General features: G+C 36.9%; 1 protein-coding gene across 1 annotated transcript in view; it reads left to right on the top strand.

Moving 5' to 3' along the window:
• l(2)k10201 (zinc finger protein 511 lethal (2) k10201) overlaps positions 1 to 19,604 on the top strand; it is a 53,920-nt gene that overhangs the window by 7,358 nt on the left and 26,958 nt on the right. The window contains exon 3 of the mRNA XM_090387632.1: positions 4,047 to 4,248. Coding sequence (XP_090243758.1) covers positions 4,047 to 4,248 — 202 coding nt within the window. The remainder of the gene's footprint in view (positions 1 to 4,046; positions 4,249 to 19,604) is intronic.

Raw genomic sequence — 19,604 nt, 5'->3', positions numbered from 1 at the left:
ACCCCATTTCTGATGTTAGACCAATGTGAAGAGTAACCATTAATCAGTCACAACCCTTTGCCTATGCTACTCTGCGATCCATCTCAGAATCTTACCCATGATCACAGCATGTCCAGCTTATACAGTAATCTGTCATGAGGGACTGAGTCAAATGCTTTGCTAAAATCCAAATAAAAATATCAAAATTATTTTCTACATCCAGCTTATGACTAACTGTGAAAAATAGCTAACCAGATATTTAAACATGATTTTCCCATAATAAAACTGTATTGCGACTCTTTCAGACTTCCATTTCTTCCTAAATGTCCCTATATTGCACTCTATTATTGTCTCCATTATGACTAACTGTGAAAAATAGCTAACCCCGGATAGTTAAACATGATTTTCCCTTAACAAAACTATTGTGACTCTTTCAGACTTCCATTTCTTCCTAAATGTCCCTATATTGCACTCTTATTATTGTCTCCATGATTTTCCCTGCCACAGAAGTCAGACAAGATGAAAATCTCGGCCTCAAAAACAAAATCAATGGGATTATGGGAAAAAAACAGTCAGAATTGTTATTGATGACAAAATAATAGAACAAATATCTGATTTTGCCTATTTGGGAAATTTAATATCAAATGAAGGGAAAGACATCCACACTAAACTACAAAAATATAAAATGAACGGACCGATTAAATGCCACTTCAGAAAACAAATGACATCGAAACAAAATTACGACTGCACAACATCACTTCAAAATCAGCCCTCGTCTATGTGGCTTGGGTAATAAATAAGAAAGATGAACAAAAACTAGGAGCAGCACAAATGAGATTTTTAAGACCATTATTAGGCTTTACAAGACTAGATCATCAAAGAAATTTGATATTCATGAGAAATTAAAAGTAGAGAACATAGTAAATGACAAAATGGTATCAGAAAAAGATGGATCAGCCACATAGAAAGAATGAACCCAAACCAGATCTCAAAATTAGTCTAACTATGAACCTACAGGCAAGAGAGATGTGGGTTGACCAAGACAATGATGACGAGATCAAGACCACCTCCAAGAGCTACAACGGAACAGGTCTTAAAAGATCTAAGCCGGATCAAGTTCATGATAAAGAAAAAAGCATTGGATAGTTATATACTATCTTGAAATGATGATTTATATGAGTATTTATTATAATATATATAGATATATATATATATATTTTTTTTTTTTTTTTTTTTTTCATATATTAAGCATATATATGTTGTAAAAAACCACTGATGAGTAAGATGGCCAGAAGGGGAGTATGAGGAGTCCCCCTGCCCAATTGGAGAAGTGCCAATGTTTCCCCAATCCACAATGGAGGTGCAAAAGGCATGAGCAGCTATATGATGGGCATCTATAGATTATTGAGCTTGACTTTGATGGATAAGATCATAGAGCCTCTGATTTAAAAAAAAAAAAAAACCTCTTGTTTATACTTTGACATGACTGCTAAATCACAGGAGTTTACAGTAAATCATGCATATAGTCATTGTAGCATCATCATGCAGGCATAAATCATAGTCCACTCAAAGAGTGTGTACTACTGCATTCTGGCTCTGACTCTTGATTACATACACCTCAAAGTGTATAATATAGGACCATCTTGATAGGAATGGTATCCTTAATAGATCGTGGCATGGGTTCATGAAGGGGAGATCTTGCCTGAAGAATCTAGTTAATTATTATGACAAAGTTATAAAACAGTTTGGTGCAAGAAACAACTTTGACATTATTTACCTTGACTTCAGTAAAGCTTTTTATATGGTTCCCCCTGAAAGGCTATTATATAAACTGGAACAAATTGGGATTGGTGATAGTAAAATGACGGCAAAATTTTCACTGTGTTATGATTCCAGAACTAGAGGCCATAAATTCAGATTAAGGGGGAAGAGGTTTATACTGAATTGTAGGAAGTTTTATTTTAGCCATTGAAGCTTACAGCTTGGGGAAATTCAAAGGTGAGCTAGATAGGTACTGTACTTACTCCACACCTTTAATTAACATAGGTATTTTTTTTATTTCTTTCACTGTTTTTTGGCATTGTATGGCAGAATCCTGGGTTCCTTGCACCATATGGATAACACTAATATCGTGTAAAACTTGGTGAGGGAAAAATAAATTGATTGTTTTTGATCTTACTCAAAATTTATATATCTAATCAGCATAATTTTATAATATATTTAAGAAACAAGATTGTTTCCTTTATCTGCTTGTTTTTTTTATCTTTGTGTTGATGACCTGTTTTATCTTAATATATTCATTTTTTAAAAAGGGAGAATGTTGCTTCTTATTGAATATAGCAAGAAAATATCAAGCTCAATAGGTGATGCCTTCAGCCATATAGTGCTAGCTTTTTGTAGAAAATTCTTTTTGAATAACACTTTACCATTCTAGCTGATCCCAAAGGAACTAGTTATTGTTGGTGACTCTGTTGTCAGGGAGATGGGGAATATACTATGTAAGAAGGATAGGTGGAACAGGACCAGGGTATGTCTGCCAGGGGCAAAAGTTGATGACGTTGTAGAGCAGATATCATCTTTTCAGGGCACAAAAGGTGAGGGGAAACAAAGGGGTGCTCTTACCAAGAAAGGCTTAAGTTCTGCAAATTGCAGTGCCTGGAGAGTAAGGCACCTGCGAGGTGATCTGATTGAGGTGTATAAGGCCTTGAATGGGTTGAGCACGCTGAATGCTGATGGGATTCTTTTTCTTGCTCAGACTAAAACCTGAGGGAGCACAGTTTCAAACTACAGCGGGTAGTTGATTGGTGGAACAGGCTTCCATTTTTTGTTGTAGAAGCTAATAGCCTAAATAAATTTAAGACTGAGCTGGACAGGCATTTGGAATGAATGGAGGGATGAAGTGGGAGGTTTTTTCTTTGGCTGATGCTGCATAAACTTGCCCTCTGCTAATGATAAATGAATAAAGAATCTGATTTTTTTTTTTTTTTTTTAGAGCATGGATCTTTCCTGACCCATCACAAATCACCTTTCTCAGGAAAGGTGATTTGAGGCCAGCTGAGATCTAGCTTGATGACAAATATCACAGTGTTAAACTGATTGTAGTCCCTAATGGGTTGCTCATTTTGTAGGGAAAAAACATTTCCCCCTACAAAATGAGCAACCTAAAATTATACCTAAACACTATATACAGTTGGCTGTATATAGTATTTAGGTATAGATTATAATCTCACACACAATGAGTTTTTTTTCTCATCAGCATTATTATGGTAAAGTTCTCCAGAATGAAACACATAATACATGTAAAATTTTAAAATCCATAATGCCTCACCAGTAAACATTTGGCAAGTAGTCTTTAAGAATTGGCACATGCCAATTAGTCGTAATATTTAAATTGTAATAAAGCAGGTAAGATGAGGAGCATAGATAGGAACTTTAATGTTCTTGTCTGAGTGAGCACTTTATCTGAGAAATTTAACTTTTTTCTGAAAGTCATATTTATAAAATGATAATGTATTTTGTCTTCAAAGTATATAATCTTTTTCTCTCTCTCTCTCTCTCTCTCTCTCTCACACACACACACGCACACATGCACTGCTGAATGGATTTTGTGTTTGTTTAAACAGCAAGGTCATCACTTGTTGACCTTGATTAGTAGCCAAGATATTTTTAATATCCTTGACTTAGATTCCTGCTTCTCCCAGATTAATGTTATCAAGTTTCTTCAACTTTTTTTCTAACTCTTTATCTCCTTATTCAGATGGTTTTTTTTTTTCATTGTTTACTTCATGAAGTATATTTATGAGTAAACATGAATAAATTGCAAGAAGATAGAATAATCTCTTAGCATTCTGTAGTATACCAAGGGATTATCTTATATATTTTATGTCAGTTCACTTGCATTAATCATACAAATTTTTTCATATTATTGAGTATATTTTGTTAGAAAATCCTGAGAGTAATTGCAAACTTTCTTTCATTATCTCATTTGATTATTGTTATATTTAAAAAATTCAGAAATTTATTAATTTCATCATTTATTGATTGCTAACTGTAGTTTTCTGTTCCAGTTTTCCTGAATTTCTTTGCCATGAAAATAATTGTAAAGCCAAATTCCACTCTCTTCTGACATTTGAAAATCACTACAATAGTGTTCACCGACATGCATGTTCTGTCTGTAAACGGTTATTCCCATCCGAGCATCTACTTCACTTACATATACGAGAAGAGCATGATTCATATTTTAAGACTGAAGTGCAGCATAAAAAAATGGTAAGACCTATATGAGATATATTTTTCTTTTCCCTTGAGCAAAATTATTACAGATATGGTGGTATGTATGTGTATATTTATCTCTTTTTTTTTCTCACATTCATATTAAAATTCAATCCTATAAGAATAGTTATCTGCTACAGAGACTTTGGGAGCCTTCTTTTTAAATTTTTCTCAGAATTGTTTGGCTTTCTTTTAAAAGTGAATACTAATTCACTTAGTCACCACAATGGTAATTGGTTCAAAACATTTTTTTTTTTTTTTTCAGTTAAAAGGATTTTCCCTGTGTTAGAATCACAGGGAAAATCCTTAGATGGATTGCATGATTGCTGCAAAGTAGGAGGTAAAGGGTTGTGATTAATGATAGTATAAAACATATGTTCAGAAGGATTGAAATCAACTAAGTTATCTTTACCCCACTGAAGGATTACGTAGAGTAGTAGATTGGTAATAGATATTTGAGAAGTTGAAGCTGTTTTTGCAGGGCAATGTTTCACAAACTGGAAGGGGGAATGCAATGTGCTGTCATCAGCAAATCTATGAATAGGATTTCTGATGAATGGAAGAAGGTCATTAATATACAAGAGGAGAAGAGTAGGAGAAAGAACTGAACCTTGGGGAAGACCAGCATTAGTGGAGAAGTTAGAAGACTGAGAGCCATCCACCATAACCTGCAGTGAGCTGTCAGAGAGAAAACTGGATATCCAATTACAAAAAACGTTTGGTAAACCATGGAAGCTTAATTAGAAGTTCTTTATGCCAAACATGATCAAAAGCCTTTGAAATGTCAAGAGCAACTGCTTCAGTTTCGCCAAACTTTTCCATTGGATTTGTCCATAGGTGGGTAGCATAAACCAGAATATCACCAGTGTATCAACACTGATGGAATCCATAGTGGTGAATGTTGACCAGATGGAAGGTTTCTAGATAGTTTAAGAGTTGGCAGTTAATTGATTTCTCCATTACTTTAGAAAGAGTAGAAGTAATTGCAATGGGACAATAATTGGATGGGAGAGATTTGTCACCCTTTTTAGGAACTGGTTGGATATGAACAAATTTCTAAGCAGAAGGAAAAGCACCTTTGGAATAAGGCTACACAGAACAGATTTTGAGTTGCCTCCGTAGCCAGGTGGGCAGGAGCAGCAGTGCGTAGCACATGCTTCTTGATTAGACCGGGGTTCGAGCCCGTGCCCACCAAATACAGAGGATGCGGAAAGGTCAGGGAATGACCACCGCATATCCCAGAGCAATATGGCCTTAGTTGCTAATGCTCCTAAAAACCAAATAACAAACAAACAACAGGTTTTGAGAACAAATGGACAAATACCATTTGTTCAAATACCATCAGGACCTGGAGCATCCTTAGCATTAAGATTTTTCAAAATCCTTCTGACATTCTTTTGATGGAAAACTAAAGGAGGCATTGAATGGAATGTGATGGGAATTGTAGGAAGTGGTTTACCATCATCAATACATGAGTTAGAAGTAAAATAGGATGCTAGCAGGTCAGCTTTTTCTTTGGCTGAGGTGGCAGTAGAACCATCTGGTTTTGACAGATGTGGGAATAGAGATGAGCAAAACAACTATCCTTTGGTAAAGAAGCAAGTTTTATTGTGTATATTGTATAATTGTGTATATTTTCAGTTTTTAAGGTATATTTTATTGCACATCTTAATCGTAGTCTACTGTTTTATATTCTTAATTGTACATATTTTCAGTTTTAATTGTATGTATTTTACCATTTTAACATCTGTGTAATTAGTCTGTTTTAATAAACTGTGAAGTCAGTGGAGGCAGTATATTATTAGTATAGACCACTCTTGTTTTTGATTTTCTTAAATGATATGGCGTGATGCCCAAATTTGCAGATGATATCAAGATTGGTAGAGTAGTTAATGATCAGCACCAAGCACAGCTTCTTCAGAATGACTTAAACGTATTTCAGAGATGGTTAGAAAAGTGGCAGCTAAATTTTAATGCTACTGAATAGCAACTCCAAAATTACTTAACACACTTCATGGGGTTGAACTAAAAACAGTAGAGGAAGAAAGAGTTATGATACAGTTGGCTATGAAGTTCTTCAAGCAGCATAGACTAATAGCAAGGGAGGCCCATAGTGGCCTATTGATGATTTATCGAAAATTTGCTTGTAAAGATAGGGCAATCACAATACCTCTGTATAGAGGTATTGTGATTGCCCTATCTTTACAAGCAAATTGTAAGACTACGCTTGGAATACAGTGTCCATGTTTGGAGGCAAAATCTAAAAAGACATCGAGCTCCTTAAAGGGTCTAAAAAAGGCAATATGCCTGGTGAGATCAGCAAAAGCCCTCCACATGAGAAAAGACTTTGAATATGTGAGGTGTAGAATTTGAAAACTAGATCCTTTAGAGGAGATTTGATTGAGGTGTGTACGGCCTCTGAGAAGTGAAAGTAAATTAATAAGGGTGAAATTTTAACTTTTATAAATGATTCCAGAACTGGGGACCATAAATTCAATTATGAGTTAGGGGAGAGGTTTAGGCTGGATTGCAGCAAGTTTTCTTTTAGTTGACAAGTTGTTAGCTATTAGAATAAGTTGCCTCCATGGGTGGTGCTGACAACTTGAGAAAATTCAACGCTCAGCCGAATAGACCTACACAAAGAAGGAGTCAAATAGATAGTTTATTATTATTATATATATTTTTTTTCAGACGCAGCAAAAGCCCAGGGGTTCCTTGCACCTTATGGCTAATACTAAAATCATTGTTTTTTTTTTTATGAATAATTAATGATAGTTTACATTGAAGGCTGATTTGTGAACTGTCTTATGTATTATGTAATCAGTTATTGTCCTCCCTTACTATATTGGTACTTGTTTAGAGATGTCCAGGTTGAAATTCCTTTGGAGACTGGTGGAATTATTAATGGCTTCTCTAATCACGTCTATAGTTAGCTGATCTCAAAAAGAGGAAGTTTAATCCACCCTACCTTTTCCCACCTGAATTATTCTGAATTTTTAAGCTCACAACGTGCAAATCATCCTCTCAACGCACACATTTATACTGATATAATATACTATAAAGGTATATGCTGCACACAATATTATGAGCATCTTATAATATGAATTGGCAAACTGTGACCACAACTATTTTTTACTGTAAATAGAAGTACAACTGTTATTGTTTGTTTGTTATTTGGTTTTTAGGAGCATTAGCAACTAAGGCCGTATTGCTCCGGGGATATGCGGTGGTCATTCCCTGACCTTTCCACATCCTCCGTATTTGGTGGTCACGGGCTCGAACCCTGGTCTAATCAAGAAGCGTGTGCTACGCACTGCTGCTCCTTCCCACTTGGCTACGGAGGTGCCACAACTGTTATGCGTATGTACATAAATATTAGTGATGGGCATAATCAAGTGGTTAATTCTTTCAGTTATGGCTAATTGCTCGATTTGCTCAATTATACTTATATAATTTAAATGATTAGTAATTGGCAGATTTATTCATCAACTTCTCAGTTAGCGACAATTAGGCTCTTGCTAAGGTAATAATTAGTATTTAGTAGAGTATTCTCTCTCAAAGGACATTCTAAACTTTCATTTTTTCATTAAAGACATTCAGAATAATCATTAATATTGGCACAGTTTTTTAAGGGATTGTTTTGAATAATTTGTTCAGTCAAATTCAAAATGAGCTTTTAATCACAAATTTTTCACTTATCATTTGCATGTCAAATATAATATTATATATGTGTATAATATATGTATATAATATTATATATATATGTGTATATATATATATAATAACACTAGTTCACAACATTTTTGTTTCTCTTACATTCCTTGGTGTATCTAATTTGCTTTTTACCTGCTGATTTCAAATATGGGAGAAAAAATGTTCCAGCATTCACAGTTTTTCTAAAATTTCTAACTTTGTTTTTCATAAAATCATCGATTTACAAAATTAAATATTACTTCTCAAAAAAAAAAATATATATATATATTTATATATATACCTAAATGGAACAGAAATGATTTCTTTGTTTGCTTATTATTTTCAAGGATTTATAAAAGCCTTTTTGGAAGGAACTGAAGTTGCTTGAACAGTGGGTGTACAATTTTTGAAGATATTTTAATTTTTTCAAACAGTTTTAAAGTTGCCATAAATTTTTTTAACTTCAGTTTTAATCACGTGTAATCTTTTTAGGAAGTCATTTTTTTATATTGTGTTTTTTAGTAGCAGGAGAGCTCACCAGAAACTTTTCATCCTTTATATTCTTCTAAACTAAACCAGCTGAAGAGTCTCCATCTGTTAAACAAGTCTTTTCTTCCATTTTTGATGTGTATGGGTGTATTTTTATGTGTAGGTAGAACTTTCAAAATCCATCCATTTAAGTTTTTTTTTTTTGCAAAACTGTGGCATTTCTGTTTGATGCAAAACTTGTTCTCTGAATTTGGTATTAATGCACAATACTTAAGTTAACACTTGAAAACTCCATTAGTAGCTTCATATCTATGATTTAGTAGTAGTAGTAGTAGTAGTAGTAGTGGCACTTGATGCAAGAAAGCAAGTGTAGGAGCTTATGCAGCATCAGCCAAAAAAAAAAAAATCACACCATTCCCTCCAAATGCCTGTCCAGTTCCTCCTTAAATTTATTTAATCTATCAACTTCCACAACAACAGATGGAAGTTTGTTCCAGCAATTAACCACCCGCTGGCTAAAGGCAAATTTCCGCACATCTATTCTACATCTATCCTTTCTTAATTTGAACTTATGTCCCCATAGATTCGTATTCTGAACAAGTGGGAGGATCCCATCAGAATTCAGCGTGCTCAACCCATTCAAGGCCTTATAGACCTCAATCAGATCACCGCGCAGGTGCCTAGTCTCCAGCCACTGCAATTTGCAGAACTTAAGCCTCTCTTGGTAAGAGGATCCCTTCATTTCCCTCACCAATCGTGTTGCTCTTCTCTGTACACGCTCAAGCAAATCTACATCCTTCCTAAAATGAGGCCTCCAGACCTGTACGCAGTACTCAAGGCGTGGCCTGACCATTGCCTTATACAGAGGGACAATCACCTCCTTTTCCCTGCTAGCAAAATTCCTATATATCATTGACAAAACTCCATGACCTGCCCTAGCAGCCTGTCTACATTGCTCAGAAAACTTCATATCTGACTGCACAATTACTCCCAGGTCTTTTTCATTTTCTACCACCTTAAGTGTAGTACCACACAGTTGGTACGTTTCTCTGGGGTTACTTCTACCCATATGCAGTACTTTGCATTTGTCAAGGTTAAACTTCAGTTGCCACTTCTTAGCCCATCTGCCCAAATTATCTAGATCCAGTTGCAGTAGCACACTGCCATTACTGTCATTAACAACCCTGCCAACCTTCGTGTCATCTGCAAACTTCGACATTAAGCCTGATATACCTTCATCAATATCATTGATAAATATACAAAACAACAGTGGACCCAACACCGAACCCTGTGCGACTCCACTAATAACATTAGTCCACGAAGAGCAGCACCCATTGATTACCACCCTCTGTCTTCTCCCACTTAACCATCCTTTTATCCATTGTAGCAACTTACCCTTAATACCATTCTGCTCCAATTTGTACAGTAGTCTTCCATGCGCAACAGTGTCAAAAGCTTTCCTGAAATCCAAGTATATGATATCAAAATTATTTTTTGCATCCAGTTCCTTTGTGACCACATCATAATAACCAATCAAATTTGTCAGACAAGACTTTCCCTTAACAAACCCATGCTGTGTCTGAATTATTGCTGCAGTCTTGTCTAGATGATCCTGCAATGCATCTTTAACCAGTGACTCCATTATTTTACCCGGAACAGAAGTTAAACTAACTGGTCTGTAATTATTCGTGTCACCCTTCGAACCTCCTTTGTGAATTGGGGATACATTTGCACATCTCCAGTCCGTGGGAACCTCCCCTGAATCCAAGGATGCTCTCATAATTATGGCTAAGGGTTTGCTTAGTTGCTTTGCCGCCTCCTTTAATATAACTGGATAGATCCCATCCGCCCCAGGTGCCTTTCTTATGTTTAACTTCAACAATTTCTCCTCCACTTTGCTCTCAGTTATTACAAAATCATTAAGCACACTGCTACAATTTGATAACCTTCTTCCATTTTCAAACTGTAATGATTCCTCACGTGTGAATGTAGATGCAAAATACTCATTCAGTTTGTTTGCTATCTGAGCAGGATCATCAACAGTCGAACCATCGATGTCAAGTGGACCAATCATATTCAGCCCCTTCCTTTTAGAGTTTATATAAGTAAAGAAATCCTTGCTGTTTTTCTTAGCATCTTTTGCCAAAGATTTCTCGTAATCCGCCTTTGCCTGCCGAATCTCCTTTGTGACCTGATTACAGACTAGCTTATATCTGCTACAGGCTTCTGCGTCGCCTGATAATTTATATGCATCCCATGCATTTTTCTTCTCTGTCACGAGTCTCATTAGTTCATTTGATAACCATTTAGGCCTAAACCTTGAACAGTATTTCTTCATCGGTATGAAAAGTCTAGTAGCTTCCACGATTAATTCCTTGAATGCTTCCCACTTAGAATTTACTGTTTGTAACATCGTCAGTCGATCCCACTGTACAGAATTTAAAAACTGTCTGAGACCACTGTACTCCCCTTTACGGAAGCAAAAACCCTTTCCTTTACCCCTGACGGTAGTTACTTCTTTGAGTAAATCCCACTTCAGCACACTGTGATCACTGCCACCTAGTGGTTCCTTTATCTGCAAATTCTTAATACACAAATGATCACTGCTGATAACCAGATCAAGAGTATTACTTTCTCTGGTTGCCTCTCGAACATGCTGCTGCAGAAAACAATCATCCAATAAATCCACAAAAGTCTGACTAGTGTGTGAGTGACCAACCCACAAGTTCCAGTCAATATCTGGGAAGTTAAAATCCCCCATTATAAGACATTCTGATTTACTGGCCCACTCTATTTCTCTGTACAATTGTTCATTGTACTCATTCGAGTCATTAGGCCTATAACACACTCCTACTCTTATTTTTGCTTTTGCAGTGCTTATGTCACACCAAACTGACTCAACAGTGCACTGTCCATCTATATCAACTGGATGCACTTCTTTTGATTTTATGTTTTTCTTAATTAACAGCATAACACCTCCTCCCTTTCTGTCCTGTCTATCCTTTCTGTACACATTGTACTCCCCAAATTCCAGTTCTGCATTCCTTATATCTTTGTGACACCACGTCTCTGCTATCCCAACAATATCCGCCTTTGATGTCTTGACCAACACTTCAAATTCATCAAATTTATTTACTATACTTCTAGCATTGGTATACATGCAAGCATACATTATCCTATGCCTATTCCTTGTTACCCTAACACATCCCATATACCCAACTATTCCAGGATGACTGCCATCCATCCCTGAAACCCCCAACACCCCTCGCTCCAGGTCGCTTCTTATTCTAATAGAAGTTGTGCAAGAATCACCTTCACCTCTGCCTGCGGTTACTGTTAAACTATTAGTCTTTGTATCCCCCCAAGCTAGCAGTTTTCCGACCCACCTAACACTGCCTCGATAGCATCAGCAAATATTCTTGCACCCTTTCTATTTAAGTGTATCCCATCCCTGTAGAAGCAATCTCTCCTGTTAACAAGTATAGTCCAGGCTGAAAAAAATTCTACCCCTTGAGCCTTGCACAATCTTTCCAGGGCCGAATTGATCGACAAGGCTCTCATCATATACTCCCTCCTATCGTGTCTGGGCAGAATTGCAGACACTTTCAAATTCAACCCTAATTCTCGGCTTTTGTTCAACAGTGACCTGTACTTGTTGAGTAATTCTGCCGGTCTCCTACTCTTAATATCATTAGTGCCAACGTGTACAACTATATCACCTTTTGTGCCCTTGAAAGATGATATCCGCTCTACAACGTCATCAACCTTTGCCCCTGGCAGACATACCCTGGTCCTGTTCCACCTATCCTTTTTACATAGCATGTTCCCCGTTTCCCTGACAATAGAGTCACCAACAACTAATAGTTCCTGTGGGACCAGCGCATTCTGCCTTGGGGGTTGCCGCTGTGTTGCGTGATGACCAAGTGCAAGCTCTGGCGTTGATGTGGGCAGCTGAGAGCCTGATGGGCCCCTCAATTTATTTCCTTCGAGGGCATCCACCCTGTCCTTCAAACTCTCATATAGGCCCATAACAACGCTGAGTTGTCGCCTGATTTCCTTACACTCCTTACATCGCGCACACACAAAGACATCCCCCATGGCAATATCATGTTCCGTTCCAGAGAGTTCGGCAAACATTTCACAAGTTGCACATTTTTTTAGGCTGTGACGCGTTGGAGAATCGCCCCCCTCAGTTCTCCCCCGAGTCACAACACTCCTGCCACTTTGTGCCCGTTGCTTTGCTGCTCTAGTGACCAGCACTTTCAGCTGCCATGTGTAAACATGCTGTCGTACTCACAATGAAAAGGCTGCTAGCTGCAAAACGAAGTCCACAATTTATTGAAAAATTGCATATAAATCCAGCTGTACCTTTGCTATATGTAAAAAGACTTAGGGTAAAATTTTTCTGTGATCAGTTAGTCATCTAGAAACCTATGTGTTGTTCACGATGTACAACTGTTCTCATCTCTTGTTGGTCTTTATTAATTTTTGTTGACAGAGAAGATGGGCTTTACTAAATTGTTAACAAGTGGGGGTAGGGTTTAGTTCTTATTTTTGAACTTCAAACTCTATCAGCAATACAAATTAGAGTTGCTATTCTGTGCATATAATTTCTTTGAAAATTTTATTGATATTAATTTTTGTATTAGTTAAATCTTTGCTGCATTCTAAAGTGAAGGAGAGTAGTCTCTTTGGGCCATTTGTTTGTGTTGCCTTGGGAATTAAAAAAAAAAAAAAAAAAATGCTGAACAGATAGCTTGCAGTGAGCTTTTCCCAGGTGTTTATTATAGTTGTATTTGTTACTCTGCCTTTTAAATTACTTTCTAATTAGTGTATAGCTGTTTGATAAATTGGTATGTAAAACAGGCATATATTGTATTATTTGGAATTTCCACATTCATCTGTGTTATCTATTTTCAAGAGTACAGTCAGTTGATGATACAGTACAGGTATGTGTGTCATTCAGGAAACAGAAATTTTGTGAACTGCTTGTTTATCTCAAGTTTGCTGGATAAATTTGCACTTGACAATTTCCAAAAGTTTGTTATTCAGATACACTGCATTCTTAATAAAACATTTGATTCTTCTCTTAAGTTGTTTTTATTTGCATCAATATCAAGACAATTGTAGATATATAGTAGTCACAGAAATCCTTATGGCTGCCAAAAGCAGAGAAAAGTGTTTGATGTCTATGATACAAAAGAAGGGGGATTTCAAGCCTTTCTTTTTTCCTAAAAAATTATAAAGAAACATTTTTAAAAATATTCTGTGCATTATTTTCTTTGTTTCTTTTCTCCTTGTTATTTTATTTATTTTTTATAAAGGAATATTAGCACTAGCATCAGCAGAAGCATACGATACAAGAAAGCAAGCTTATACAGCATCAGCCAGAAGGGAAAAAAAAAACCCATTTCACCCATCCATTTGCTCCAAAAGCTAGTCCAGTTCTTCCTTGAATTTATTTAAGCTATCAACTTTCCACAACAACAGATGGAATTTTGTTTTAGTAATCTTTTTAACAAAATTACTAGTTTTAGTAATTTTGTTTTGTTTTAGTAAAAAGTTTTAGTTTTGTTTTAACCACTCACTGGCTAAAGGCAAATTTCTATGCATCTGTTCTACAACTGGCTTTCCTCAGTTTCAGTTTATACCTCCTCAAGTGCATAGTCTGAGCAAGAGGAAGAATTCCATCAGCATTGAACTTGCTCAAATCATTCAAGGCCTTATACACCTCAGTCAGATTACTTTGCAGGTGCCTAGTCTCCAGATGCTGCAGTTTGCAGAACTTAAGCCTTCCTTGGTAAGAGCAACCCTTTGTTCCTCTCACCAATCTTGTTGCCCTTCTCTGTACTCGTTTCAGCAGCTCTGCATCTTTCCCAAAATGAGGCCTCCAGACATGTATGCAGTATTGAAGTTATGGACTGACCATTGTCTTATACAAATGGATAATCACCTTATCCCTGCTAGCAAAATTGCTGTATATCATTGACAATGCCACATCAGCTGCTCTGGCAGCCTGTTTGCACTGCTCAGAACACTTCATATCTGACTGCACAATTACTACCGGGTCTTTCTCATTCTCCACTACCATACAGTTGGTATGTTACTCTGGGGTTACTGCTACCCATATGCAGTACTTTGCATTTGTCAATATTAAACTTCAGTTGCCACCTCTCAATCCATCTGACTAACTTTTCTAGATCCTGTTGCAGTAGCATACTGTCATTAACAACCTGGCCAACCTTCATATTGTCTGCAAACTTGTACATTAAGCCAGATATACTTTCATCAATATCATTGATAAATATATGAAACAACAATGGGCCCAACACCGAAACCTGGGGGACACCACTAATAATATTATTCCACAAAAAGCAGTGTCCATGGATTACTACTCTGTCTTCTCCCACCCAACCATCCCTTTATCTGTAGCAGCAGCTTGCCCTTAATGCCATACTGTTCCAATTTGTAGAGCAGTTTTCCATGTGCAACAGTATTAAAAGCTTTCCTGAAATCCAAGTATATGATATCAAACTTATATTTTGTATCCAGTTCCTTTGTAACTACATCATAGTATCCAATCATATTGGTCAGACAAAACTTCCCCTTAACAAACCCATGCTGTGTCTGAACTATAACTGCAGTGTTGTCTAGATAGGTGGTCTCCAAACATTTTTGGTCATGCACCCTTATTTTACTTAAAAGGACTAGTGTGCACCCTGGAATAAAAAAATTAAATATATAAGTTTAATATACAGGGCTTTCCAATAGTAACGCTCGATTTTTGTAACGCAATAAAACAAATTGTGAGAGTGATAGTGATTTATTTTTATTATGAAGTATATATGTTAACATTATGTTTTAAAAATTATATCAGATAAATGTCCGCCGCGGCTTTGTCTGGTTTGGTTAATCCTGGATACCCAATTGGTGATGACGTTATCGCATAAAAGTGGCTCAATTTCAGCAATAACGCGCCTAATGTAACTTTTTCGGAATGTAGTGGGACCTCATGAATCTCCCGTGGGTTTCATCGCTCCAAATTTGGCAAGTTTGCTTGTTAACAAAGCCACTTAACCAGAAATGAGCCTCGTCACTAAACATTATTTTTCGCCCAAAATCAGGATCGACCTCCAACTGCTCTAGCGCCCAATCAGCGAATGCACGCCGCTGCGCATGATCGTTGGGCTTTAGTTGTTGGGTTAATTGCACTTTATAAGGGTGAAGCCCTAAGTCCTTATGCAGGATTCGCCAAGTTGTCGTCGAAGACAGGCCAAGTTCTTGAGCCCGACGCGGAATGGACTGTTGCGGATTCTCACGCACACTTTCCCGGACTGCAGCAATATTTTCAACGGATCTTGCGTTTCGCTGACGTACAGGCACTTTCAGATTTGCCACAGACCCAGTTGCTTCGAATTTGTTTATTAAACAGCGAATTGTGGATTCTGAAGGACGTTTGTCGACACCATAAACTGCACGGAGTGCACGAAACGTTTGACGAATAGAACATTGGTTTTGATTTTTTACAATTTTGACTCGTTGCTCAGTCGTGAAACACTCCATAATAAAATGAGGAGACTAACTGAATACGGCTACCAAAGATACCACCTGTGTGACTGTCGACTTCATGCGCTGTTGCCAAACATCGAGCGTTACTATTGGAAAACCCTTTATATATTTTTTTATTTATAAATCATTTATTATTCCACATACATTTACATGGAATGCATTATATCTAAAATCACATAATTTTAAAAGATCACAAATAAAAAAATACAAAACAAAATTAAATTGAAGTTTAAGTACAAAATCCATGTACTTGAACATGCATGATTCAACAAAGCCGTGCGATCAAACAAAGCCACATATTGAAGTATTAAAAAAAACATTTATTTATTATTTTTTTCAATTACGTTTCGAAAAAGTAAAATTTTCATAATTAATAAATATTGATTTATTGCAGATCATCTCGTGCACTCCACTTTGGAGACCACTGGTTTAAATGATCCTGCAGTGCTTCTTTAACCAGTGACTCCATTATTTTCCCTGGAACAGAATTTAAACTAACAGGTCTGTAATTACTCTCATCACCCTTTGATCCCCCTTTGTGAATCGGGGATACATTTGCACATCTCCAGTCCATGGGGACCTCCCCAGAGTCCCAGGATACCCTCATAACTATGGCTGCTTCCTTTAATATAATTGGATAGATCTCATCCATCCCCAGGTGTCTTTCTTATGTTTAACTTCAACAATTTCTCCTCCACTTTGTTCTCAGTTATTGGCACCTCTGTAGCCAGGTGGGCAGGAGCAGCAGTGCATAGCACACGCTTCTTGATTAGACAGGGGTTCGAGCCTATGCCCACCAAATACGGAGGATGCAAAAGGTCAGGGAATGACCACTGCATATCCCCAGAGCAATATGGCCTTAGTTGCTAATGCTCCTAAAAACCAAAAAAACAACATCTCAGTTATTACAAAATCATTTAGCTCACTGTTAGAGTTTTGTTAAACTTCTGGCCTCCACTTCCCTACAGAATTCCTCGTGTGAATGTAGATGCAAAATACTCATTCAGTTTATCAGCTACCTGAGCAGGATCATCAACAGTCGAAGCATAAATATCAAGTAGACCAATCTGATTCATGCCCTTCCTTTCTAGGGTTTACACAAGTAAAGAAGTTTCTTGTTTTTCTTTGCATCCTTTACCAAAGATTTCTCATAATCTGCCTTTGCTTGCCTAACTTCATTTGTGATATGTTTACTGGCTAGCTTATATCTACCATAGTCTTCTGTGTTACCTGATAATTTATATGCATTCCATGCATTTTCTTCTTTGCCAGAGTCTCATAGTTCATTTGATATCCATTTAGACCTGAATCTTGAACAGTATTTCTTAGTTTGTATGAAAATCCTAATTGCTTCCAAGATATTAATTCCCTATTTAAAATTTGCTGTTTGTAACATCAAATCATTTGTTCCCAGTGTATAGAATTTATAAACTGTCTGAGCCCACTGTATTCACCTTTATGAAAGCAAAACCCTTCCCTTTACCCCTGATGGTAGATCTTTAAGTAAATTCCACATCAGTATACTGTAATCACTAACACCTAGTGGTTCTTTTATCTGCAGATTCTTAATGCATGAATAATCACTGCTGATAATCAGATCAAGAGTATTACTCCCTCTCGTTCCCTCTCGAACATGCTGCTGTAGAAAAAATCATTCAATAAATCCACAAAAATCTTGCTAGTGTGGCAGTGACCAACCCACAAGTTCCAGTCAATATCTGGGAAGTCAAAATCCCTGTTATATGACATTCTGATATACTGGCCCTATTCTAGTTTTCTGTACGGTTGTTTGTTATACTCATCAGTGTTGTTAGGCCTATAACATACTCCTCTCATTTTTGCTTTACCAGTGCTTATGTCACACCAAACTGACTCAACATTGCACTGTCCCCCCATGTCAGCTGGATGCACTGCTTTAGATTTTGTATTTCTTAAATAATAGCATAACCTCTCCTCCCTTCCTATCCTGTCTGTCATTTTTGTACACATTGTACTCCCCAAATTCCAATTCTGCATTCCTTATACCTCTGTAACACCACGTCACTGATATCTGAACAATATCCACCTTTGTTGTCTTGACTAGCACTTCAAGTTCATAAAATTTATTGGCGCATTATAGTCAAAGCTGCTAATGTGCCAATAAAATCTAAATCAATCAATCATAAAATTTATTGGTGAAGGTAAAGAAAGAAAATCAACACGGGAAACTTCAGGAAAACTTTATAATAGTAATAAATAGTAAGTTTATATAGTAATAAATATACTACCCTCCAAAAATATCTAGACAAAAAAAGTTGACTGTCAGTGATATCATGGAATGGAAGCATGAATTGGGTCTTTTTATAGTCCATTGGACCTTCACATTTAAACAAGTGACTCAGACCAATATATAGCATTCAAGCAAAACAAATTAGGTGCCCTGTCTTTTGCGCATAGAGCCAAGCTGACCAATTTCAAGGGGAGGGTATTATTTTTGGATATCACATTGCTGGCTTGCTAGTTTGTGTAATTGCTGACAACCTACACCATTCAAAGTTGACTGTTGGTTATATCATAGAATGAAAGTGTGAAATGGGTCTTTTTGTATGTTACTGGCCATTGGATACAAAAAGACCACAGGAGCTCACTCCATTGGCCAGAGCATATGTTGGAGGGAAATATAATAATCTTGTCAGATGTCCCTGGCAAGATTGTTGTATCTGAGAGATATCAACAGGGGTTGAATTCCATATGAACATAATATGTATGGAGCTCCACAACCTCAATTTTCAAAGGTGGGTTGCAGCACATAAGCCAGATATCACTACTCATAATCATTACATTCATGTACAGTTTTGCCATGCATGGTGCAGTGAATTGTGTAAATGGTTCGTAGAGCAGTATAAATTGGTTCTCTGATGAATCTTGCTATACCCTGTTCCGATGAAATGTGTAGGTGTGGAGGATGCCTGGAGAACATTTGCCAACAGAGTGCATTGTATCAGCACAATGCACTTTGGGGTTATGGTGTGGCACCATTTTTCATGGCTGTGTTCCATTAGAAATAGTACATGCCGTGAACCTTTGGTGGTTGTATGGGAACCATGAACACCAACATTTGTCTTAACATTTTGGACAATTACGTGTTCCCTACAATGTGGCATTTCTTTGTTTTATCCACGTTTTTATCAGCAGGAAAATACCATATGCCCTGCTAGTGTTTAAGAATGGTTCATGGACATGAATGTAAAAAAGTTTCAGTTTGAACCCTACGAAATATCTAATGAATGAACTGGAACGTTTGGATGAGGGCCAGACCAATGTGCTCCTTTTAACCAGAGTCTTAGCTGGTCACTGTTCTGCAAGAGGAATGGAGGACTGTACCTACTGTAGTGTATTATTCATTGGTGGAATGCCTACACAGGAGAGTGAAGCATGTTACAGTACCAGAAGGTAAACTGATACTCTACAGAAGCAAGTGGCTGTGACTGCATTGTGTAATATCATATGTATCATGTGTTTATCATATGTATTTTTGCTGCTTGGAGTTTAGTATACTTGAGTGAATGGAGATCCTTAGGCTGTAACATTATTACTCTGGTCTGTGTTATTGCTATATTCTG

The sequence above is a fragment of the Mastigoproctus giganteus genome, chromosome 13, assembly GCF_048544385.1.
Source record: "Mastigoproctus giganteus isolate SK-2022 chromosome 13, ASM4854438v1, whole genome shotgun sequence".
Taxonomy (NCBI): Eukaryota; Metazoa; Arthropoda; class Arachnida; order Uropygi; family Thelyphonidae; genus Mastigoproctus; species Mastigoproctus giganteus.
This window is presented reverse-complemented; position numbering and strand designations above follow the sequence as displayed.